The sequence below is a fragment of the Myiozetetes cayanensis genome, unplaced genomic scaffold (genome assembly GCF_022539395.1).
Source record: "Myiozetetes cayanensis isolate MyiCay16 unplaced genomic scaffold, myiCay2020 scf3, whole genome shotgun sequence".
Taxonomy (NCBI): Eukaryota; Metazoa; Chordata; class Aves; order Passeriformes; family Tyrannidae; genus Myiozetetes; species Myiozetetes cayanensis.
Genome location: NW_026087521.1, coordinates 49189171 through 49214433, shown reverse-complemented (window position 1 = coordinate 49214433; position 25263 = coordinate 49189171). Strand labels below are relative to the sequence as shown.

The 25263-nt window shown below is 39.1% G+C and overlaps 1 protein-coding gene across 3 annotated transcripts in view; it reads right to left on the bottom strand.

Moving 5' to 3' along the window:
* Nucleotides 1-5430: 5430 nt before the first annotated feature.
* The window catches only part of LUC7L2 (LUC7 like 2, pre-mRNA splicing factor), a 32026-nt gene continuing 12193 nt past the window's right edge, over nt 5431-25263 (bottom strand). For 2 of the 3 annotated variants that reach the window (XM_050325303.1, XM_050325305.1), the window contains exons 3-10: nt 17812-17910; nt 16837-16947; nt 16045-16188; nt 14842-15018; nt 12657-12748; nt 12077-12106; nt 10986-11180; nt 5431-6354 (exon numbers count right to left, since the gene is read on the bottom strand). In XM_050325303.1, the coding sequence (XP_050181260.1) occupies nt 6162-6354; nt 10986-11180; nt 12077-12106; nt 12657-12748; nt 14842-15018; nt 16045-16188; nt 16837-16947; nt 17812-17910 (1041 nt within the window). In that variant the 3' untranslated portion in view covers nt 5431-6161. The remainder of the gene's footprint in view (nt 6355-10985; nt 11181-12076; nt 12107-12656; nt 12749-14841; nt 15019-16044; nt 16189-16836; nt 16948-17811; nt 17911-25263) is intronic. The other variant, XM_050325304.1, reaches the window with a different exon arrangement.

Sequence of the window (25263 nt, the reverse complement as noted above, 5' to 3'; positions counted from 1 at the left end):
TTGCTAAAGCTAATACTGAGACAATGGACATTCGTACTTAGAATAGCACTGAGTCTCAGTTAACCTTATGGGCCATAGCAGAGCACTTCTGTCTTACACAGTGAGGTGGGTTTGAGCCAGTTCAAGGCACAGTTATACTGGTCAGATTGCACATGGGCAGCATCAAACAAGCCTAAGACACACAGGACTGACTTTTTCCTGGAGTGAGCCAACAGCATCCCAGATTGAATCATTTGCTTACTCAGTGGGCAAGAGAAATGTCAGTCCTGCTGTACTGTCAGAATATTTTGTGCGCTCGCTGTGGAGATCCCAGGATTCTGCTTCTGAAGTTCTCGGGTGTGCTTGCTCAGGAGGATGCACTGTGGTGTGTCTCTTGCTGGCAGCAACACTGTGCTTCACCTCCCCTCTGCACCACAGAAGTGGACAAATTAGGGACCTGCTGCTGGTGATGGTGGTGCTGCTGATCTCCATCCAGCCTCCACAGGCTGTCCAGCAAGGACCCCTGGCAGTCACTGACCATGGCCACCAGGCAGAGCAGGCGGATCCCAACATGATGCTTAATGTCCCATTAGCACAGACCATCAGAAGGGATTTGCACAGGCTTACAAGCAGAAATAAAATTTTAGGACAAGGAAGAACACTGAAGCTGACATCTGCACTATGGTCCCACCCTCCATTGAGGCAGTGGCTGCCTCAGCCTGGTGGCAGTTCTTTACTCCCATTGTTCTGCTGCAAACCAGTATGAGCTTAGGAGGATGGCAGCAATCTGAAAAGTTACAGTAGTTCCATGCAAAGTCCCCACCCACTTACCACCACCCACTTACCACCTTCCAGTAATGGAGACAGAGCCCTGAGCTGGCCTGATGGTGCCTGACAGCCAGTGCTGTGAACTTGCCTTCTTGGCAGCCTCTCTGAGCCAGCATCTGGAACGATTTCTAACCTTTGTGCTCTCAACTGAGCATCACCATCAACACTTTACTACAATCAGCATTTGTCAGATCATTTCAGCCTGGGAAAGGGCTGTACAGTCACAGCACCTCCTGCTCTCTGTCGTGCCCTTTTTGACCTTGCCCGTGTCCAGCCCTGCTTTGTTGGTAGCTAATCCTGCCTCTCCCAATGGTGCATCTCTAGGACCCTGCTTGCCTGCAGTGCCCTGGCAGCACCACTGAGCCTGGGAAGGGGACTTGGGTCTGTGGTTTCCCCAGCAACAAGAGGTGAAAAGCCAGAGCCAGGAGAGAGAAGTCAAGAGAGAATTTTCTGTTTGCCTGCTGACTCCATTATATGCCGACAGAGGGGAAAGTAGGGATAAAGAGTAGAGACAGGGCTAGAAACAAACATTTCTTCTTCTTTCCTTGTATTTCCAGCTGCTGATAAAACTCCTGCCCAGCAGTCTGCTGCTTCCCAGCTTTTCAGGCTGCAGTGAAAACTGGATTTCAGGTCTTACTGGAAAGAAGAATTAAAGAATTACATCAAAAATTAATAACAGTGCAAGAATTTGGAAAAAATTTGGAAAAAAATTATCAAAGCAAAAAGTCAAAAAACCTCCCCAACCCTCCCCCCCGCCCCAAAAAACAAACAACAATAAACCCACCATGCAGGACTGAATGAAGAGTGCATTTAACATTTTTTATAAGCCACTGCATCAGGAGAAACTCTACTGTCTGTCCAACAAAGGACAACTATACTGAGGAAGGTGGCATGTGAAATACGAGATGGAGAACAGTAAACTGGGGGGGTTACCAGGTGCTGCAGGCCCTCACACTGCACAGTGACATCATTTCTGGTGCATTTATACTTAATGATGACTGCAATCCCAAACTGCTTGAATCCATCAGTCCTGGCGGGGACAGCACGTCTCACTGAATCTTTTTCTGCACCACAGGAGCTTCTCAACACAGTTGAGGTACTGTGTTCCTACAGCTAAACCCACCTGTTCAGAAGTACTCACCCATGTCTTCAGCAATCCTGCACCGGCCCCAGGGGCCTCAAGACAAGTTGGTACCATTCTCCCTTTAGCTAAATAGACAATCCCTGCTCCAAGGCTATTTAACATTTGCACCCCATCATCCATTTGCATCAACTTAGGGAGCTGGTTCACCTATTTTCTCCCACTGCCCCTGGGGCAGGATGGATGGTGCAACACAGGCTGGACAGACAGATGAGTTCCAGGGCAGGGTTTGCATTGTAGCAACAGGATGGTAGCTCCCAGCTTCAACACCTGATGGAAGGCAAGAGGACAGAGAGGAACACACTCATCTGCCAGCTTCATTGGCAAGTCCGACGGTGGGTAAGGGGATTCGGTGGCTCTAGGCCAAGCACCCCTTTGCTTGGAAATGTCACTGCTCTACTGTGTGGTTTCTCCTGCTCCAACGGGAAAAGCAACTCACATATGTCATCCAGCACTGGACCAGACTGTGGATGGAAGTTGCCGAGTTGCCATCCCTGGAGGTATTTAAGAGTTGTGTAGATGTGACGCTTAAGGACACGGTTTAGTGGTGGACCGGGCAGTGTTAAGTTTGCAGTGGGACTTGGGCCTTCTTCAAGGTAACCAATTCTATGATACTATGTTCAGGAGAGGATCTCATTTCTGGTAATGTGCCATCCTCTAGCTGCTTACCATCTTTAACCTTCTGGTTTATGCTCCCCTGACTAACCCACAGTGATTCTGAGATCCAGGAATAATGCTTGCAGGTTCACTGCATTTTCAACACCTTAAATAAGTGAAATAATCTCATTTTGCTCAATCTGCACTCTTGCAGCCTGGTAAAAGCAGCTATGGAGCTACAACTGCATCAACAAAACGTCAAAGATCTCAAGAGCTGATGCTTAGCTGTAGCATCCCTAGGTTCCCTCAGGAGCTCCACTTCATAATCTTTTTGATCATGAAGACTAACATCAGTCAATACCACTCTTCAGTTGTCCAGCAGGAAATTCAGGTGATGAATATCTCAGTTTTGCATTCCTGAAAATTAAGGTAGTTGGGTTCTGATGAGGGGGTGGAAGATCCATACTTAGGCACAACTAATAAAAGAGTCTCCCTTTCTGACAGATGTTGCAGACCTCTTGCATTTTAAGTGTGTTTCATCAGTCACTTTAATTCAGTTTTCTTCCTAACTGCACTTCAGTTCTGTACTTCCACACATAATTCAGATTATCTTATCATGAAATCAGAGGTAAGCCTCACCTTCCTGCTGCTTAACATTGGTGTGGTACTTGGATACTATGAAGCTCACCACCCCATGAAAACCTCTAAATAAGGGAAGGCTCAAACCCAATCACCCTTTTGTAATTAAATTTAAAAGCCATTTGTAAGATTAATGGCGTATTATCCAAAATCTGCTAGTAAGGAGTCTAAGCCGTGTTATATCACAGTCTGCGAATTTCACCACCAGCACTCCCCTTTTTTACAACACAAAATTTCTAGTTGGCTGGCTGCAGGGGGAGACAGGTCCTTAGTGTTTCTGGAATATTGTTATTCCAGACAGGAATTCCAGAGGAATCACTGGCACTTGTGCCACGCAAGATGTATCTAGAAATGACTGTTCAACTTCTGTCACACCACTAGAATTCCACTAACAACTGTGTGACAATACATGTTATCAACCATTTACACAGTACGGCCAGTACCAGAGGGACAAACACTGGTAACTTTCATCAATCAAGCACTTGGGCTACTCAGGAAGTCATAAAACATTCCCAGGAAGGAAACTCATGCTCAGAATTCAAATGGGTAAATAATGAAAAAAAGAAGTGTTAAGCAGTTAGTCATCATTATTACAGGAGCTTAAAATGGCATCAATTCAAAGTGGAATGTGCAATGTTGGATCCAAGCCCTTGCAGAGGTATAAAGGTCCTGTTCTAGCTTTCACTGCCAGCCAAAATACTGCTGAATTATTTTCTGCGTTAGAATTATCACCCAAGTGTTCTGACCATACTGAAGATGCTACAGAAAAGACACTGAGGGAAAATGCACACAGAGAATGGTATTACACACCAATGATTCGCAGGCCTACAGAGACACCGCACAACCCACTGAAAATGCCAATAAATCATCACAAACACTGCTCTTGAGCATCAGTATTAGCTGAGTGGCATGAACTCAAGGACAAAAATTTACCAACATCTAAATTCTTCTGTGTGGGAGTAGAGCACGTCTGAATAGTTTAAATACCCCAAAGCACTTTCAATCCAACAGAATGGACAGCAATCCCTTTATGTTTTGTCGGCGACATGGACCGGGATCGAGTGCACCCTCAGCAAGTTGGCTGATGACAGAGCTGTGTGGTGCAGTCAACAAGCTGGAGGGAAGGGATGTCATACAGAGAGACCTTGACAGGCTTGAGAGGTGGGTCCGTGTGAACCTCAAGAAGTTCAACAAGGCCAAGCTCAAGGTGCTGCACCTGGGTCAGGGCAACGCCAAGCACAAATCCAGGCTGGGGGATGAACAGATGGAGAACAACCCTGCAGAGAAGGACTTGGGGATTCTGGTGGATGAGGGACTGGACCTGACCCAGCAATGTGCATCTGGCAGGCCAGAAAGCCAAGTGGATCCTGGGCTGCACCAAAAGCAGCCTGGGCAGCAGGTCGAGGGAGGGGGTTCTGCCCCTCTACTCCACTTGGGTGACACCCCACCTGCAGTGCTGCATCCAGCTCTGGGGTCCCCAGCACAGGAAGGACATGGACCTGTTGGAGTGGGCCCAGAGGAGGGTCACCAAGTTGATCAGAGGGATGGAGCAGCTCTCCTGTAAGGACAGACTGAGAGAGTTCAGGTTGTTCAGCCTGGAGAAGAGAAGGCTGCAAACAGACCTTATAGCACCTTCCAGTATTTAAAGAGGCTACCAGAGAGCTCGAGGGGGACTTTTTACAAGGACATGTAATGACAAGGCAAAAGAGAATGGCTTTAAAATGGGTATTAGGTAGAAATTCTTTACTTTGACAGTGGTGATGCACTGGAACAGGATGCTCAGAGAAGTTCTGGATCCCCCATCTGAGGAGGTGTTCGAGGCCAAGTTGCACGGGACCTTAAGCAACCTGGTCTAGTGGAAGGTGTCCCTGTCCACAGCAGGGGGGTTGGAACTAGATGATCTTTAAAGTCCCTTCCAACCCAAACCATTCCACACTTCTGACTCCACAGGTTTCTGCTTTTGAAGATTTTAGGGTAATCAGGACTGTGATCAGAATGACCGCTTCTCCTAGAGCACATCTGTACGTTAAAAACCCTAATAACCAGATGTTAGTTCTTAGAAGACTGAACTGCTAATTAACCACCTTAAAGAGACCAGTATATCCTTGTTAAGTTATTGGACAATATGGTTTCTTTTTTATTTTTTTTATTTCTTTTGTTCTTAATTTTTGCTTGTTGTTGCTGGTTTTTTTGTTTGTTTTGATACAATTAAGGATGCACCCCACAAGAAAAAGCAGAAAGAGTCCTTATGGAAAAAAAACAAATATATTGAACACATACCAATCAAATGGTACAGATATGGGACTGGCTTTGATTTCAAAATTTAAGTAGAAATAAAAAAGATGTAATGCAACAGCTGTTCAATTTCCAAGTCTAAATAGGCACTGTAAAAAGACATTTCGCTTTCTCCAGCACACATTCCTGTCTAAATGCTCCCACTGTAATCAATTCCTAGGATCCCAAACAAAAATAAAACCCAACACTGGGAACATAACCTTAGAGTAAAAGTTAATATCCATCCACCCACCCTCTTACAAAAAAGCAAACAAAAAAAAAAAATCCCCCCGAATACAACCTTTCAATGCTGCTGTTTTGACTAGAGCAGAATTGGAGAATTTATAAAGGTTCAAAAGCACCCAAGGCAAGTAGTACAATATAATTTGTTCACTAACTTGTATTGGAAAGGAGATTAAAAACATTGAGATCTGCATCTTGGTACATAAAACTGTTGTCCTGAATAAAGAGAAATCTTTCAGAAAAGTTTTACAACTTGGTGGAAGTCCAGGACCCAGCTTTAGGCATCATTAATTGATGGGGTTTAATTCTGACTTTGTTATAACCACTTTTATATACTGTACATCTACCCTAGTTGGATCAGTGTCTGGAACTGCTCACTGGTGTCCCTTTGAACAACTGTAAACTAAACCAAAGTATGCAACTCCATAGGAAGCTAGAGATCAGGTGAATATACAGCCAGTTATATCTCCCCTGCTTCACGCTCCTCGGAGCTCCTTGGGTCTTCCGATCGGCCATTAGCACTTTCATAAGAACGTTTCTTGTCTTTGAAATCTCGCGGTGACCTCTCTCTCGAGCTTCTATCTTTATCACGGGATGTTCTATCGCGGTCTCTCGAACGCTCTTTGTCTCTGGAAGATCTTTCTTTAGAGGATCTGAAAAGTGCAGTACATTTGAGAATTTGAGTCAGTCAGGAATTTTTAGCTATCAAACAGCACTTGGATTTTGAATTTTTCTTCTTTTTCCAACCCAACTTTAGATTTATATAAATAGGAGACATCAGAAATCATTCTACTCTTCTCCATTTCCTACTTCCGATTTCAAAAGACAAATACTTGGAGGCAGGATTTAATCTACATTTACTACAGAGCCCAGATTAAGGTCAATGTGCTTCACTAAATCTCTTATTTTCAATCTCCACCCTCAAGTTTGTATTAACTGGAATTTAATGGAAATTTTTCATCTGCAGTCTCTAGCTTAAGAATGTCTAGCCTTTCTCAGACATATCAATTACAAACTTAAATGTTTAAAAATAGGAGTTTGATTAAAAGCAGGGGGAAATTGTGTTATTCTGGAACAAGACTATTACATGACAAATACAAACCAAACCAAATTGTGCTACAATTATATTTTGTTACGAGAATTAGACCTTGTGTGATTTTGCAAGGTTGGCGTGGTATCATTTTTAGCTATTTTACTGTTCCAGTTTTTTTGTTCTATCTTTTACTTTAGTTAAACATTCCATATTGTTTTAAATTGAATGAGCTACCTGTATGGGAAAAAAATGGATTAGACATCTTCCTCTATATTCCCTTATGGATGCACTTAAGTCTGTTGTTGAAAAACATTGCATTTTCATTTTACCATGTACTGCAATCAGAAAATTGGTTAATACAAACTTTTACAGAAAAATCTTAACAGCATGCTATAAAGCTAGCCACTCATTTCCAAGTCAAAAAATTTGGTGTACTGGCCAGTGAAACTGTACTCCCTCCACTTATAGAAAGTTACTGTCACTTCACCTCAAAGCTTTGAAACTAAGGTCTGCAAAACGCTCCTGCCACTAATTTCCTTTTACAAGCTTACAAAGAAGTGACCCTTCATCTTAGTTGCTCAGCTGAAAAGATTACTTTCTCTACAGTGTTGCAAGACTTAAGTGTTTGCAAATGTTAAGATCCAGAGGCATTACTCCTATTCCACAAATCACATGTCACAGAAGAGAAGCTACATGACAAGTAAGAGGTTAATCCCAGAGTTAGTACAGCTGTTGAGCCAAGTATCTTGTGCTGCCAGTCCCCTGCAGACTAACAACACTTCCAAAGTGGTTGACTCAGGCTAACTCTAGCAATTAAACCTAAAGCAGGCAGACAGATAGGACAGGATGCCATTCACAGCTTTGGCTTCTTAATCAATGCATTTCTGGAGATGCATTCATCCAGCTGTCCCCTCTCTCTACAAGTGAGTCTCTAATCAGTAGACAAGAAGGACTGGGTTTAATGAATCACAGCACAGTGATGTGAAAATTTATACAACTGCCTTAGCAAGCAGTATCACTACCAAAAGACTTAGAAATATCACTGTCTTTCTCAAGAGCAAGGTAAAGCCCTTGACTTACCTTATCTAGAATGCTTAGAAAGCATTACTACCTAACTGATCCTAAACAGCAGAAGAATCAGCATTTGTCTCATTTCAAAATAGACACAAAATTATGTCGGATGAGTCTGTAATGAGACTCACAAGATTTACATGCCATCTAAAGCAGGTACTTGTCCATACAGTGTCTGTATGGGATCAATCATCCCTTGTCACATGAATTCTTGTAAGTGGGCTCAAGCATACTGACACAACCTTCTCTCAGCGCACCCACATTTAGGTCTGTGTCATGACTGACCTTACTGAGTATACATCTCAACATCTCACTGCAAACATTCGCTTTCTCACTGGATAGTAAAACGCACAAACTACAGTTTGTTTCTAATGAAAGACAATTAATGTTATTTATTTGAAACTTATGACTAACAGCAAGAAAAAACAGGACTTAACTTAAATCTGCTCTTAGTAAGCCAGTAATCCAAGCCTGAGCAGACCTAGAGTTCCGATTACCTAGGCAGGCTGCTGCTATTACCAGATTGGTTCCCATTACCTAAGACACACTGCTGCTATTTCCAGATGCTTTGTGTATGTTCAGTTGTGCCCAGAGTGTGGAGGTCTGGTCCTTATACTGATATATTTGAAACGAGATCCCAGTCATTAATAGATTTAAATCTATCCACCAGTTTCATAGGTGAATGGTGGTGATATAGAAAAAAAAAGTGTATGTGTCAGACAAATGTATGTGTTTGTAGAATTTCCTCAGCTATAGCACACAATAAAACATCCCTTTACTTTCAGAATTAAGAAGTACCTGAGAAGCGGCAGTTTTTCATTTAATGTGAAAGGTTCTTGGGAAAATACTTTCTTATGAAGGGTGAACAGGATAAATGAGAAGGAAGTGCGTGGTTTGCTGAAAGCAGGAACACTCTGCACATTTGCCTGTAATCATGGCAAACTTCTCTTAAAGGCCCTAGAATTACTGGCACCAGGGGCTGCCACTACTGCAGCCTTCAGCTGCTTTTCTACTGCTTGTGTCACACACTGCACTCCTGCAGGAGCTGGGTAAGAACACCATGTTACCCACATCTGAATTTATTTGGTTATTCAAAACCAGAATGCTAGGACTCCTTCCTAAAGAAGTTAACTTCCAGAATTCCTCGGACAACTGAATGGTATGAGTTTAAGACAGATAGGCTTGAATAGAAATATTTCATAGGAGGATTATATGAAATTCCTTCAAAAACAAATTTAAAAAATAGGTTTTGGCAGTGAGTACTTCCCTAGAACTGAAAAAAGAGTTCTTAGGAGACAAGGACACATTAAAACCTGTGAGTTCAGGTCTATTTTGCATTCTGGCATCAACACTGGTACGGTATTTCTCCAACATTCATGTGGAAAGCTGCTCTGCTGACTAGAGGGGCATCTCTGAAAAGGAGGTATCCAGCCCACATGCAAGTTCAAAAGCCATCCTGGTCTCAGTGCAGCAAGATCATAGTTCTACAGATTCTTCAATCTTTTGAAAGCACAATATACATATTTTCAGAGTAAAAATTTTGCTTCACCTTAGAGAAATAAGAGGTATGAGCTGCTAATGATGGCACAGCCGTTTTTCCCCTCAAGCCAACAGTAGAGTAAAACTCTTATTTGTACCAGGGATTCTTCTAACACAGGTGTGTTGCATTCCTTCAGGGCAGAAAATGACATCCGGAGAAATATTTCCAGTACTGAATATCATAAGGTTGAATTCATTCCCCGAGGTACATTATATTTTTTTACTTTTAACATGTTTACTGTTACATGGATAGCACCAGTGGTCTTTCCCTGTTCTTACATATTTCTCTGCATCATTTGCATTGTGCTCATCATACTGGAGAGTTTGAACAAGTATGATGAGAGTTCTAGAATAATCAACCTGAAGAGTTTTCTTTGAAGGATTGAAATCGAGTCTTGCAAAGCTGGAAAAGTTGAAGTAGTAAAGGCAGTCTAAGCATATACTCTACAAATTGGTTTATCCAAACTAAAAAATGTGTTGATTCAAAGGAAGAGCCTGTTTTAAGGCTACAAACTACAGGTTTGAAGATCTGCTAATCTGCTATTGTGAATGCCGTGATGAGGCAGGCTCTTTGGAGATGGAAACTGCCGAGTCTGAAATACTGACTTTAGAAAACTCTGAAGTATTTTAAATAGCAGACACTACTGGTGATACCAAGTAGAGTGCTGAACTTTTAACCCTGTCTTCTATGCTCTCTTACAGAGCACAGTGGTATTACAGTCACCTACCTAGTCTATGATAAAAAAAAGCTAATTTTTTGAGCAAAGAGCCCATGAGATCCTTGAACACGTTCAAAATATCTCTTCATCCTCAGTGATTTAACTCTAAAATAATTGAACGATAAACTCTGCTCATGTGGCCACTTCAAAACCAGACCTTTTACCTTCTTGCAAGTCAACAGTCTGTCAGGGTTTTAAGACTGAGCACCCTGACACTGTACAGCACTCAAATGTACGCCATGGTGGCTGACATATAAAAGAAAAGAATCCTGTTTATGAGCAGGCCCCCCTGTCAAATGCCTCGCTGTGCAATCCCATTCTACGTTATGCCTAACTCACTCATCTAAAATAAGCCAGCAAATCCTCAGGAGCAGACAGCAATTGAATCATTCAAAAGCAGTAGCCCCAGCCTGCCCTCTGCAGTTACCCTTCAACGAGGGGTTGAGTGACTTTCCTTGCAAAGCAACACGTTCAGATGCAGTGCAACAAGTTTATTTTCAGGCATACCTAAGCTTGTTTGTATCTGGTGCAGAACACAACAGATGGGCTCCGGTGCTGGGAACAAGAGCCCGAGGGAAAAAACAAATGTATGACAGTAAGATGACTGCTGATATCCCTGGGTTCAAACAAAAATCAGCTGTTTTTCCATGCTGCAGGAACCCTGTATTATCAACTTGACACCAATACTCTGTAGCACTCATACAAAACAGAAATCATATATAACACTATTATTTTTATAAAAGATAAATAAAAAAAAGTCACTCTGGTATGTCAAATCATAAATATGCTAAAGTTGTAACTGAAACCTGAGACAGACTCAAAACGTGTCTAAACTGCCAAGTGGTAACTGTAACCTTAATTTAGTGTAATAATTCTCATCATGCCTCCAGGAAAAGCCACTGATTTCTAGGGCAACACTTACCTCTTTTTGGAGCTGCGTTCTCGGCTTCTGTCCCTGGAACTGTGCCTGCTTCTATGATGGCTGCGACTCCGGCTGCGGCTGGTGGAGCGAGACCTGTGACGATGGCGTTTCTCACGGGACTTGGATCGAGTTCTTCTCTTTCGTTCCCGTGAGGCTGAGCGAGACCGGTGTCTGCGGCGATCTCGGGACCTAGATCTAGGAACAGAAAGCACTTAAACCAGACACTGCATTCACTCAGCTACCCTTATCAGTGTACTGTGAATATTATGCACTCTGTGCATAAGCAAATCTGCACAGAAAACGGTCTGCAGTGTTCAGAGCTACTGCATTGTCTGATCACAGGCAAAGAGGGGAAAGCAACATTAGAAAGGCTACAAACTGCTTTGTGTCTGATGCAGACAGTTTTAAAGTTAACTCGTGACTGTGGCTACAGCATAGCTAATTCAGGCTTCTGAAAGCAAAAATATGGGGAAAAAATCTACTTTTTAAAATTTTAAAATCTTGTCTTTATCAGGCGAAGTTGTAGAACTCCCTGATGCAGTGATATGGATCATCTGCCAAAATCTGTATTATGATGTTCTGAAGAAACTGGACTGTACTGTTCCCCATAGCTACAATAACAAAACTAGTCTGGAAGGTTCTAAACACCGTAAAAATTCAGGCTTTTCTTTCTTTTTTTTTTTTTTAAATCACTTTGCAGTCATACCTCACTGGTGACTTGCAACAGTGTAGGTTTGAAAGAACACTCATACTACTGATGAATGATCTGTTGAGAGTTAACCTGGTGCTTAAGATCTTAAAACCATAGGGTTTCATAAAAAGGTATTAATCACAAAGTTTTGTAAAGAAAAAGCAATTATCTGTGTTTTAAGTGTTATTTGGGACACAAAGCTGCATTGCAGTACCATAAAATGGATGGACATGTATAAACTCAGTATTATGGTATAAACACACAGAGAGATGATTATGTTACAGAAAGCCTTGTTCATAAATGGACATCTTAAACTAATAGTGCTACACAAACTTATAATGTTCCAGCTTGTGAAAGGCTGGCTTTGCCGCTAGTATTCCTTGTCTGCAGATTTATATACCTTTTGGCGTGCTTGCTGTGGGATCTGGACCTGAAATAAAAGGAAAACAATTTTTCTTATAGAATATTATTATTGTATAAAGTACAATTTAGTAATAATAAACCAGACTAATTCACCTGTAATTGTATTTCTTGTTTTAGTAGCAACTGTTTAAAGGCCTTTTATTTAGTATTAACATTTTTACTGCAACATGTTTACCAGGAAACACATCCCTCTTTTGTGTTTGTGTGGGTTTTTTTTTAAATTTAGTTTTGAGACTACCATATTAGAAACCCAAAAGAATGTCAAAACAGCTTTTTAACTCCCATCCCTTCTACAGAAAAAGCTTACAGTTCAAGTCAGTTTTCCCTTATTTCCTGTCAGGTGCACTACTATCAGTAGTTTTTAAAAAGGCTTTTTATGAAAACAATTCCGAGTTTTAAGAGTTAGACATGAAATTCCATATCAATCTTTGTAAGTTTTCAAGGAATGTAAAGTATTGTAATTCTGCAGATTTAGAAATGTGTATGAATTACATCACAGTTTTCTCATTAAACTTAAATAGGTCATTTATGTACATGCAATTAAAATAGATCCCTACCTCCTTAGTTTCTCCCTTTCTTCTCTTTCCCTCTCCTCTCTGCGTTTCAGACGTTCCTGATTTCGTTTCTCCTGTTTGTCAGCCACAATCCTCTAAAAGCAAATGAATATATTCATTAAGTTATACTTCAAAATTCCTCAGATGAAGGTGCTATAAAAATGATCTACACATTAACAGTCAGTTCTTTTTCTCAGGTATATTCCCTTTCCCTTGTGCATATTATTCCCTCTCTCTTCCTCAGTATATATGTATTTTTTTTCTTCAAGAAACAGAAGTTATTGTAGAAGAGCTGAAGCAAATAGATGGGTGTTATACGAAGACCTGAAATATGCAGAGTTAAACATGAAGTTTTTAATAAACGGGAATTCAGAGCAGCAAGTCATGCCTTTAACGTGAGAGTTTCCATGCCAATCCTATCATATTTTGGCCACTGCGGAAAGGCAGAAAGAAAACAGAACTGGGAGAGTTAATTGTTTCTTAAAGGACTTGGTTGGGCCGATATCTAGGTTTTGAGGCTACTTGTTTCTGTATTGTGACCGTGAGACACATAATTAGAGCAGATGCTTCAGCTGTTAGCCCCCAGGTTGAACTCACTACTACTGGGGACAAGGCACGCTCAGTAGAGGGCCCTCAGATGTGGAACTCACAACTGGAGATCTGGCCAAACCCAAGTCTTGCCACCTTCTGGACATGATGCAAGAAATTCAACTCTTTGTAAAGACCTTCTTCTGAGAGGTGGAATTGCCCCAGCAGCATCTTGATTAGATCTCTGAGGAGAGCTCTGAGGAAGGAGGGGATAGTTATTGTTTTCTTCTTTTGTTAGCGAAGCACTTCAAAGTTTATTTTATTGATGCTTTGGGAATGTGAAATAAGTTATCCATGCATATTTTTTTCCAAATGGTGTAAATAATCAGTCAATTCAACCCCTATGTCAAATTATATCTATACTTCCTTGTACAACATCAGTAATTTAACTACGAGCCAGGCTTCTCGTTCAAGTGGCTCTGTGTATAATTTCATGGAGGGATGAGAGGAAGCACACGTGATCTATTCTAGGCACCTAAGATTTAAGATACACCAGCTATATTAGGAACTTAAATTGCCTATACAGTCAACAGAAAGAGCTGGGTTCTCCAAAGAGTAAGTCACTATCCATGCAAGACAGCTGGAATATTATGAAACATTATCCAAGTCAATTTACTTAAACCCACTAGCAGCACTTTTTTGCTTTCAGGGCTTCAAGTTCTTTAGCTATTTTCTTTAGTGATTCTACAGTTAAAGAGCTTAATTGAGCTGGGGACTCCATAATTTCTATATTAAGGTTATAAATGGCATCAGTGTCCAAATCCATTCCCCAGAAGACCACAATACAATTCCAGTAAGTCTTTCTTCCAGTACATGATTTCTGGTCAAGACGGGGTTGTTTAGGATAATATTCCAACTGGATTTCGAATCTTCAAGCTATAAAGAACATGCAACCTCCCCATAACAATTATTTTAACAGCTATCCTGACACCAAGATATACATCATTCCCTATTCCCACTTTGCACAGCTACTGCCTTGAGTTGTTGGAACCTGTTTATTTCATCTATTGTCACTTAAACTTAAAAGCCTTGAAAAATTACTTAGAAGAAAATTCAAAGTCACCTCCTAATCTTTGTCCAGATAAAATAAACAAAGTGAGTTTTAGTCATTCACCATACAGCAGGTTGTTTGAGCTCCAAGTATTTCTTTACATTTTTTAAAAAATTTTTCCAAGTGTTATCATCCTCCTTAATCCATGCTCTTGTATTTTCAAGTCTCATTATTACTTTTAGTCAATCATCTGGCTAAAAGCAAAGTTCATCTGGGTATCTCCTATAACTGCTAAATATATTTCAACATCGCTGCTGTTCGTTCAAAATACAGTTATCCAATTTACAAGTAGAATCACACTCTTTGTTCCCAAGATGCATGACTCTGAATGTGTGTTTTAATATATCTCAGTACAAAAGAGGTCATCTTAGTAAACTATCTGGGTAATGGATGTTAAATTAAAATCTTTAGTGTTTTTTTAGGTTAATGAAATCTCAAATTTTAAAGTGACATAAAAAACCCCCACACATCTAGAAGGAAATATTCAATTAAGGCTGCATGTCAAATAATTAAGTAAGAGCAGACACACAAAATACAGGAATGATTTACCCTGAGTTCTTCAAGCTTCTCTCTTATTTCAATAAATCCCAAATGTAGTTTTCCTCCAAAGTGATCAGCAAGTCGTCGGTCATTGTCATGAAGACCAAGATAAGCTGAGCACACTTCACAAACCCGTAGCTTCTGCTGCTGAAAGCTGGAGGCAGGCATAGAATTCCTGTACACTTCCTAGAAAAAAAAAATTGCTGTTACTTCTCAGTGCACATAAATATAAGGATAACACTTTACCAAGCATACGCTACAAAGTAATAACCAAATTTAATGTACACCAGCACACCCTTCAGTTAATTCACACTATTCATATATCAATCATTTCACTAAGATACAAGGCACGTTTCCTTATTTTGAAAATTGAACATATTACTGAACATATTTAAAAGCAGGACATTAGCAAATGGTTTTGTGAATTTGTGAATTTAAAAAAGTGGGGTGATGAACAATATTTTCATATACAACAATGAACACACACTAACACTACAATTACTATGTTGACATATTATGAAAATAGTACACGAGTTTTAATTCTGAGTGCAATTTAAAGCAGTGTTAGTTTCCTGAGAAACCCATCTACATTTTAGACACTAATTAAACACATTATATGAGCAAAATTTATCTACAGACACTGAGATGACAGACCAGCAAGACTGCCAGCAACCCTTCTGGTACTATTATAACAACTGCAGGTGTTTGTTTCTGTAAATCCCTGTATCTTGGAGCAACACAATATGAAAAACCTCTTGGTGCATTCTGCCACCTGAACATTACAAGGACCAATTTGACTGGTTTGATATTAAATGAAATACATTAAATAAGTATCTTCCAGACAAGACAATGGTTCACTTCACTGGAGCTTTCCAGTACAAGTCACATTAGCACACCACAGCAAAAGCCTTGAGACCAAACCAGGCAAGTCAGTGCACACTGACCAATACAGCTAAGCTAAGATGAATGCATTATTTGTGGAAGGGAGTATAATGTTCATTGCATAGTAGCGTATTTAAGGGTAGAAACTTTGACTGTACAGGATGCTGCAAAGCAATTTCTTCACTTTTATATGAAGCAATTAGCTAAGGAAGTGAGAGCAGATAAGACATCTTGCATTACACAGAGGTCAACCAATTTACACAAAGGCCAACAAATTTAATATTTGACCCTGCCCTCTCCATTCCCCAAGCCTTACACAATTCAACTTACTTCTGCTTCTCTCTTCTTTACCCGAGCTTTCTCCACTTCATCCATTACTTTTTGAGATTCTTCCACATTTCCATCAGCTCCGAGCTGTTCTACTTTGGCCAACAGTTTCCCAATTTCTTCATTCAATTCATGGACTCTTTCAGCCTTGAAAGACAAGGAAAGGTTTAACACAGGAAATGCTTTTAATTATGGAAAACAATCTGAACTGCGTGCAAAATCGGTAGGACAGAAAAGAAACATGCAGAGAGAGCTTCTCCAGTAAGAGTGAAACAGGAAATGCCTCACTGAAGAACACACAGAAAAAGGCCAAGTTACCACGTCTATGTACCAACTCCAGAAGGATTTTGTTTGGAAAATTCAAGTAATGTACACTGTTGGCTACACCACAGTCTTGCAAAATTAGTATTTGTATAATCATTCCTTCTAGCATGTGCATATATGTGCAGAAAAACTGCAGAAGCTTTTTTTCATTAGAAGATCTAGAGAAAAACACATCAATTTTTGTTTACTTTATGGAAGAAGTTTCAATCAAAAAAGTGTAAAATTACTAACATTTGCATGCATGGAATCATAGTGTCAAGTTTCCCGGCATCAAAAATATCAGAGGTCTCTTCCCTATGTTCTCCCTTCTGTACTTTAAGGGCAGTTTTGAGACGGGTAGAAAAAATGTGTTATTTTTTCCCCTCTCCTCAGTATGAATTCTCAGATTTGGCAGCTTGCCAAAACTTGAAGTTGGTTCTTTGGAAAAACAGACCTTCAAAGAGACTTAAGTTACTTGTTTTCCATGCTTACTTTAGCTGCAACTTCAGCGCTGATCTCTTCTTGGGTTTCTGCTAGTCTTTTCTTAGCCACTTCTGTTCGCCTGTCACAGTCTGCAATAAATGACTGCAGGTGGTCCATTGCCTAAAACATCAATAAGAACACGGATCAGTGCTGCCAAGAACATGGATATTTCATTAGCTGTAACGCTTCCTAAGTTTACCAAGACTTAACTTTCTTAAGTTTTTATTAGTGAAACCTTTGTAAAATGATAATCTATCAGCTTATGGTGACACATAATGTAAACATATATATTAATATACAACTTTTTAAAAATTATAGTCTGCATGTTGTCACAGTTCTAAGTATTTGTAGAAATTTGCAAGTGAATCTGTCTTAAGTCTTCTCTGACAAGAACTGAGTGTTTCTAGAAGGCATTTAAATTCTTCAAAGGATATTCAGGATCACTTCATCCAGCCATTACATAGAATTTTCACTAGAGTTTTAAGCTACTAAACATATTGACATTCTCCCTCCAAACAGCAATTAAAAAACCAAACCTTTTTGTCCTAGCAAAAACTAACTCCCTAGCTGGGAGTTCCAAATTCAAACCACAATGTATGAGACAGCATATTATTTGTTATTCCCAATACAGAACTACTTTCTTCATTAAATATAGAATTTAAAACTCTTTTCAAAGCATACACAGCCTTAATATTTGCCTGCTATTTGATAACACTAAGACAGCACCCGGGTTTACGATACTTTGTTCTGTGGGAGGTTGTTAACAGTTCTACAAAGAGAGTGCCAGTACAAATTAAATACTTGCATATATTCATGAAGAGGCATGTATCTTCTATGTAACTGTGCCAAGGGTTTCTCTGTTCATAAAACTGCTTTTCAAAAGTTTTCCTTCTGTGTGTACCAAAACTTAACAACCGTTGCTCAGTGTATCAACCTTGGTAAACAAATTATGCTCTCTCTCCAGCATTAAGACAAAATACATACATCAAGCTCAAAGAAGAAATCTTGATCTTTGGATGCTATTTCATAGTCTGCCCTCAATGCCAGGTCATGCACCTTCAGGCATTCTCCAAGGTCCATTCTCTGAAAAGAGAAAGAGGCAATGTGGTTTAACTTTTCAGAAATGTTACAATAAATAAAGTTGGTATGATTTTCTTTAACAGTCAAATATTTTGAAGTAAATCAGCTCCCCTGAGGGAACAAAAGGACAGTTTAACAAAGCTATAAGATGATACCAGGTCTTTAACAGAAATGCACAAATCAGGAAGTAAAAGCAGAGAGAATGAACAGCTTGCCTTATCATGATAGCATTTGGATTATAAAGTATCATTAATGTCCTGCAAAAATGTTGTTTTATAGAAAGTTCAAAAAAGTGACTGAAGTGGAACATCCTGTATTGAATTTAAACAGCTTAGTAGAATCAAGTTCCATCAAAATAACTGGCAATTAAATGGTCAAATTCTCAACCTGAACTCTCTGCACACACTATGGGGCTGTCTTTCAGTTATATTCATCACCTGAAACAGCTACAACCACAGCACCACTGCAAGTGCCGCTTCAAAAACATTCTTGAAGCATTCCAAGTGGGATACTAAAAAAAATCAAATCCCAGCAAAACATTTTGCATATTAGTGAAGATTATCTGAGTGTTGGACTACGTTCAAGAATCAGGGGAGAAAAATTACACATACTTCACTTGTAATCTAAAACCCTTCTAGGAAGGGCAGGAAGAAGCATGAACTTAAGAAAGTAAGTAGGGTGCATCACTAATCTTGCATACAATGCCACCAAGAAGAGTGCCCAGAATCTTATGAGATATCAAATGCCGTTTTTAAATTGAAATTTGCATAATTCACAGCATAAGAAATTCTAATTCAGTGTGTTCACCACGAGTCTGGTGATCAAGACAGAGCAAAAAAACTCACACACAAACAACAACAAAAAACCCCAAATCAAAAAACTAAACCAAACCCCTCCCAAAGTCAATTTGAAATGCAAACAAAATTGAATAAAACCAAGGCAGCCTCTCTGCAAAAGCACAGGTTGATGTATAATCATTGAAATTGATTATTTACATCACTTAAAACAAGCACGGTTTCAGTTAGGTCTGCTCTTGGCACTGCTCACTTAATATTAAGAAGAGTTAATGCTTTCTTAACATTGAAAGCAGATAATGCAAATTGAACTCTGATGGAAAAAGCTATTACTGTTGTAATTAAATAACACTTTTAGAACCAAACCTAAAATAATTAATAACTTGTGTTGTGAGTTTTTTAAATAGAAGATGAGTGTTAACTCAGAAAGTACTGCAAGTCATTTGAATGTGAGCCAAATGAGTAGGGGTTTAGATGGGGTTTTGTCTGCTTGTTTGTTTTTAATAAATAAAATACTCAAGTTTAAGTTAACAATTCAAGTCTCATAAGTATAGTAGAAACCCAAACATCAATTACTTTTGTCTTCTCAAATTTCCATTCATTGATGTTCCAATGAATCCATTAAAGTAATTTTTATGCAAGTTGTTAATTTATTTCAAATGTTAGAAACAAACAAAAAAGATTGTTAAAATGAAGACTTTTGAACTTGAAAGCTTTTTATAAACTGTAGTTGTTTAAATACCCTTCAACCACCATAAATCTGTTTTCCAGAAAACATTTGATTGCAACAGAGAACATCTGATTGCAATGATAAAGATTAGCTTTTCCTGTTGCAACCATACAGGACCTCAGCAATTCTGTTAACTGATGCAAATCCACAAAGACCTTGAAGCTGAGCAATGTATTGTCCATGTCTATTTCCAAGTCATCAGATGCTGACATTATTTAAACTGAAGCATTCTTTCAGAAACTTCAATACCAGGAAAACAATATGAAAACAATATGAAAGAACATTTTGAAATTATCTGTAAATTAGACACTTTAAAATTCTCCTAAAATTATGAAAAGATTGCCTTCATGCTCGTTCATTTCTTGTACTGATAAGGTCTTTAAGGCTAAACTGTAGAATTCAAGGCCTAGCCTGTTTGAAGTGAAGCACTTCAGTTCTAAATGCATACATAAAGCTAGTGACACACTCTAATAGGTCTGAATACAATGAGAAGAGCCTGAAACACATCCACCACAGCATTACAAAACCACTGTTTTAATAAGCATTCTGCATACACTTGGAATAAATGCATGAAATAAACTTCCATCACAAACTAAAACCCCACAGAATTCACATAACATCACTACGACACTGTTCACTGTTACATGTGCTGTGTGTTTCTTTTCCCTCTATTTGGGTTGGATTTAACCTCCACAAAGCAGTACATTTTCTGATTTATTTTCTTCTTACTGGGAATTGTAAATCCATAGCCTGAAAGGATGGTAATAACTCTGGGCCAGCATTATTAGTGAAAAATTTTCTGTCCTCTCTTTATCACTGTGCTGTGCCACTCCATGCTGGCACATCTGCCTATGCAGTTGAACACTGTCTAGGTACTGACTGGGTAAAACTTATCTCAGTAAATCGAAAATAGAGGTAAATATTTCAGAAGTGTTTTTGTCCAACTTGTTGGGCAGCCACACAATCAACATGCTGACAATATGGAGCGACAACACAGTAGTGGACTAAGCAGCTAGGATCTCATACAGAATCAAGATGGCATACTCAAAAACCTTTGAATAACTTCAGGATTATTAGCAAAAATTTTGAGGGACTAGGTGGCTGTTACAGAGGATTCACTTTTGTTACATGTCTCAATCACAAGAGAAGAAATTTTGGCTCCCCTTCTCCCCTTTGATCTGACAGTGTTGCCTTATAAATATTCATGTGGTATAACAGGGAGCAAGAACAACCAGGTACAAGAGAAAAGGATACTTTATCATTAGCTTTGCTGCTGGAGAAATTACATTATTATTGGAACTGCTGCTTAATACAGCCTATGCTAGTTCTGGGCAATCCTTTGAAAACCTTCACAGAAATGCCTTTCTTGAAAGTTCTATTAGCAAACTCCAATGTAGAGAGACATAAAAGACCCACCACCTTTAAAACTCTTAAACCAGTTTGCATATAATATGTAAAAACAGGCTAAGAAGCACTTCTGCTGGTGTAAGCTAGGCAACATCAGGCAAAGACAACTCATTCTGGGGATGATTCATTACTATCAAAAGTCTATGCTGGATCAGGATTATTGAGGACTTTAAAAAGCACAGAGCAGCTCGTATTTTAATCTGGCTCATATGGCCAGATGCAGAGTAAATGGACAGCAGATGGAAATGGAGAGAGGATACAGTAAAACACATTATTTTAATTTTCAGCAAGTGCACCTTGCATTTTGGTGCCAAAGCATGCCTCCCCCAGAGGCAGAGAACAAGCATTTGCAGTCAGCCATTTAAAGATCAATCACATTTGAAACAGAAGATGGCAAAGAGGGAGACTCATGCTCAGACACTGAGCTATTAATGAAGGCTTAAAAAGAACACAAACTATTTTTCACTGTCAATACACTGACTTTCAGACAGACTTAAACTACTTAAAGTGATTTACAGAGGAGTTCCGATAAGCAATGCAAATAAAGAAAGGTGAGAATATCTAAGTCCCCAGGCTAGACATAACTAGAGTTTATGGAGTATGTTAAGCCACACTTTGGGGTCTTTTTGCAGTTTTCTGTACTTTTACTGAGACTAAAGCCGAGAAAAAAACCTTACATATTTGGAGAATCTTTAATACAGATAAAAGCTATTACTGAAGACTAGTCTAGGTAACCACCTGCAAAGCCAGGTATCAGGAGTACTTTTGCTATTCCAGAGCTTTGCATAAGAAACTAGTGCCTTCTAGTAATGACTTGCTAACCATTTTCTGCAATACTATTTTAATTCCTAACTGTTGATGGACAGTTAAAGCTGTTTGATTCCCCAGAGCTGAGGTTTAGACAACTGTCTTTCATCCTAAACAACCTCATATTGAAATGATTTAGTAATATTTTTTGTCATCCCATCCACAAAATAGATAGAATGCCTTTGGAATTAATATAGAAATATGGATTACATACATTTTGTTTGACAAATACGCATAGCTCTGTTTCAATCAAATCAGGTACAATAAAATAAAATAATCATATGTGTTAAATATGAGTTGACAAGGAAGAGTTGGCCAAAGACTTGGGCAATACAGAATCTGAAGAGTTTATCTGCAACATAAATATGCACTCAAGAGTAGCTGGCACTAATAACTGATTTGGAAAGTAAACTCTGGTATGATGCTGTTTCTGGAATATGAAATTAAGAAGGCTTTCTTCTTTTTCCAGATCTTGAGCTACCTACAGCAAAATTCCCATTTTGGCACTTTTACAACTACTACACATTCTTTTGACATCAGAAATTTGATTATGGAATGTACTCTATAGGGAGTGCACAAAGAGCACAGAAAAGCCAAAGCTACTTAAAACACAAATGGCTGATATTGAGCCAAGTGTGACATAGTAGCACAAACAATCAAATGCTTCTAAAAACAACATGTGTCTTTGATAGATTTTTGGAAGAAGATACTCTGGACAATGTTTATGTAGAGAATTCTTTCTAGATATAAAGATACCCTTACCAAAATAGTTCACACTCAGCAAGAGGATTTTTTTTTTGATAAAACGAAGCTGCAAATCGACTGTTTGTTGACATGTTCCTTACAATGAAACTCACTTTTTATCTGCACCAACAATTTTGTTTCTGACATATTTCTACACCTACGATAAAGCCCATCCTTTCTTGTAGGCAACACATATTCAGAAGGGGAGCCTTTAGGATGATATAATAATGTGTGATTGAATCTTCTGACCCCACTAGCAGGACTTCACCAGTAGGAAAGAAATGCTGAGCAAAAAGGATGCAAAAATTATGAAGCTGAAGTCCTTAATAACCACTGAATTCCAGGTATCTTCACAAGTCTTTTTAAAAGACATTTATTCCTATAACCATATTGTCACTTCTGAAGACTTCAAGTCCTTAGAATGGATCTTCACTTACAAAGCTAGCAGAGGTCTTTCTTACTTTTAAATAAGTCAGTGTTCACATAGTATTTATTCTTATAGCTTGACTATGTAATACACTACAATTGAAGTTGATGACTGTACAGAAAAAAACAAAACCCACCTTCACCTAGATAAATTAAACCCAGAGCACTTCACAATTCATCATCACTGGGTTGAAGGCGACAAATTGAGGTAGCTTATGCAAGCCTAATTTAATTTGATTTGCTAAGCTGAAGCAGTTCACATGATCAAATCAGTCCTGAACTGAAAAGCTGATACCCTCCAGCGCAATACCTTCTAACAGCTTCTAATGCTTTTTCTAACAGTACAGCAAAAAAATCACAGTCACATCTCAAAACACAAGTTTTAAGCATGCAAACAGTTCCACTGAGCTAATGGGACTGCTGGCAAATCAATCAACCACAGATCAAAACACCTTACTAATACCTATCTGCAGATGTGTGAACCATCCAAACTTCTCTTTCACAGGAAAAGGAGACACAGAGTACATTATTCAGTGAGCCTAACTGGATATAGCCCACCCTGAGAGGGATACCCAGTGGGCAGGTGAACTAAATCCTTTCCTAGGCTCCATTGCCTAGGTACCTTCTGACTTCAGCGCAAGCTTCAACACCTGGCTCCTCAGCTGAAACCTAAATTTAGATGTCTTAATCTGGAGCTGAATTCTACTACTAATAAGCTTAAAGTTAATCATGTATTCAAGTATATTGCTAAACCAAGGTCTTGATCATTATGGTTTTAGTCAGGAGGAGTCCTAAAGACTGGAGTGTAATAAATTCAGGAGCACCTAAAGACAGGCTTAACTGCAGGGCTGAGCTGACACAGCATACTTTGATGTCAGTAGAAACAAAATGCAAGAAGAAATTTTCCTCAACAAATACACATAAACACAAAGTTAAACCATCGAGGAGAAAGGAGTTTCTCAACCACAGTTTGCACAGACCACATACAGTATTTGTGAAATTTTTTTCATCAGGGAAGCACAATCGAGTAAATAAGAAAGCCAGACTGATGCAGAAGTGTTGAAGTGTTCTGGGATCTTTAAAGATGGTTACTGGGCCACTACAAATATTCAGGACATTACTACTTTTAATCTTATTAAAGGTAGTTATTCTAAGACTTCCCATGTTGCAGTTTTCATTAGCGTTAAACTATTCATTCAGAAACATACCAAGACAGAGAAAATACGCTTATACATCTTGTAAAACCTGTAGAACACAGCATAGACCTTACTTAAATGTTGCTCAATAAGTTTGTACCATTACAGGGGAGTCATCTGACTCCTACATATGCAGCTTCAGTCCTAATATCATAATATAGACAAATAAACATTTTTGTGAAGAAAAAAAATCACACACCCATAAACAAAAACCCCAAACACCCACAAAAAACCCTACCCAAAACCAAGGCCATGAAAATGCCCACAAACCGATCACCAGCAACTATTTAGGATAAATGTAACAGTGTTAACCCTCTAAGGCTGAAAAAAATTAAAAAGAATTGCTAACTTTAAGTGGCAAATTATTCAGTGCCCCAGTAGTCAGGGTTTATAAAGATTTATTAATCTCTCATAAAAGTTTCAACTTGAATGAGCAAATTCTTAAACCACTGATTTATGCATGTGAACTGGCACCCAAGAGATCATTATGAAAAAGCAGAGCACCAAAACATGAAAAAGTGACAGTTTAAAATAGCTTGGTGAGAGTCACTGTCAAAAGCAAGTTCTGAACAGACACACTTCTACAACTCTGAACACAACTTCTGTGATCTTACCAATTACTATGTTTACTATGTACCTCACACAAACTGCAGAACACATTTCAACTAAAAAAAATAATCACAGAGCACTATAGATTTGGAGTTGGTATTTAATAAACTGAAAGAGGATGCTACAATTTTATCTTTGCATTTTTGCTGTTGAGACTCGGAATATGGCTTCCACGTAGCCCATTACTCCCACTGCCCTTAGAAGGCACAAAAAATCCAAACTAATACTGTCCCTCTCTCCCCAAAAAGTGACACAAAATCACCTCCAGCAGGCAGACACACCTCTGACTGCTTGACTTAGAATTTCCAAGTCTACAAACCCAGAAACTTGGTAGAACAAAAACATATCCCTAAATAAAATCCCTGAACCAAAAGTATTCACACAGTACCTTTACCAATACACCCTGCAGCCTGGGTTTTATTGTCAAGGGAAATCAATGCCTTGGCAGAAATTCAGGGATTTGGCCATTAAGGGAAAAGAACGAATACACTAAATTAACAGGGCCTACTCGTATGAGTCACTTTGTCTTGTGTTATATGTGAATGTCCTCCTTGAGTGCTTTCAAAAGAGTGGGTGGCCTAGAATTGTAAAGAAGTCTGCATTTTGCAGACAGGAACAGTAATATGCAGCACTTAAGAATCGC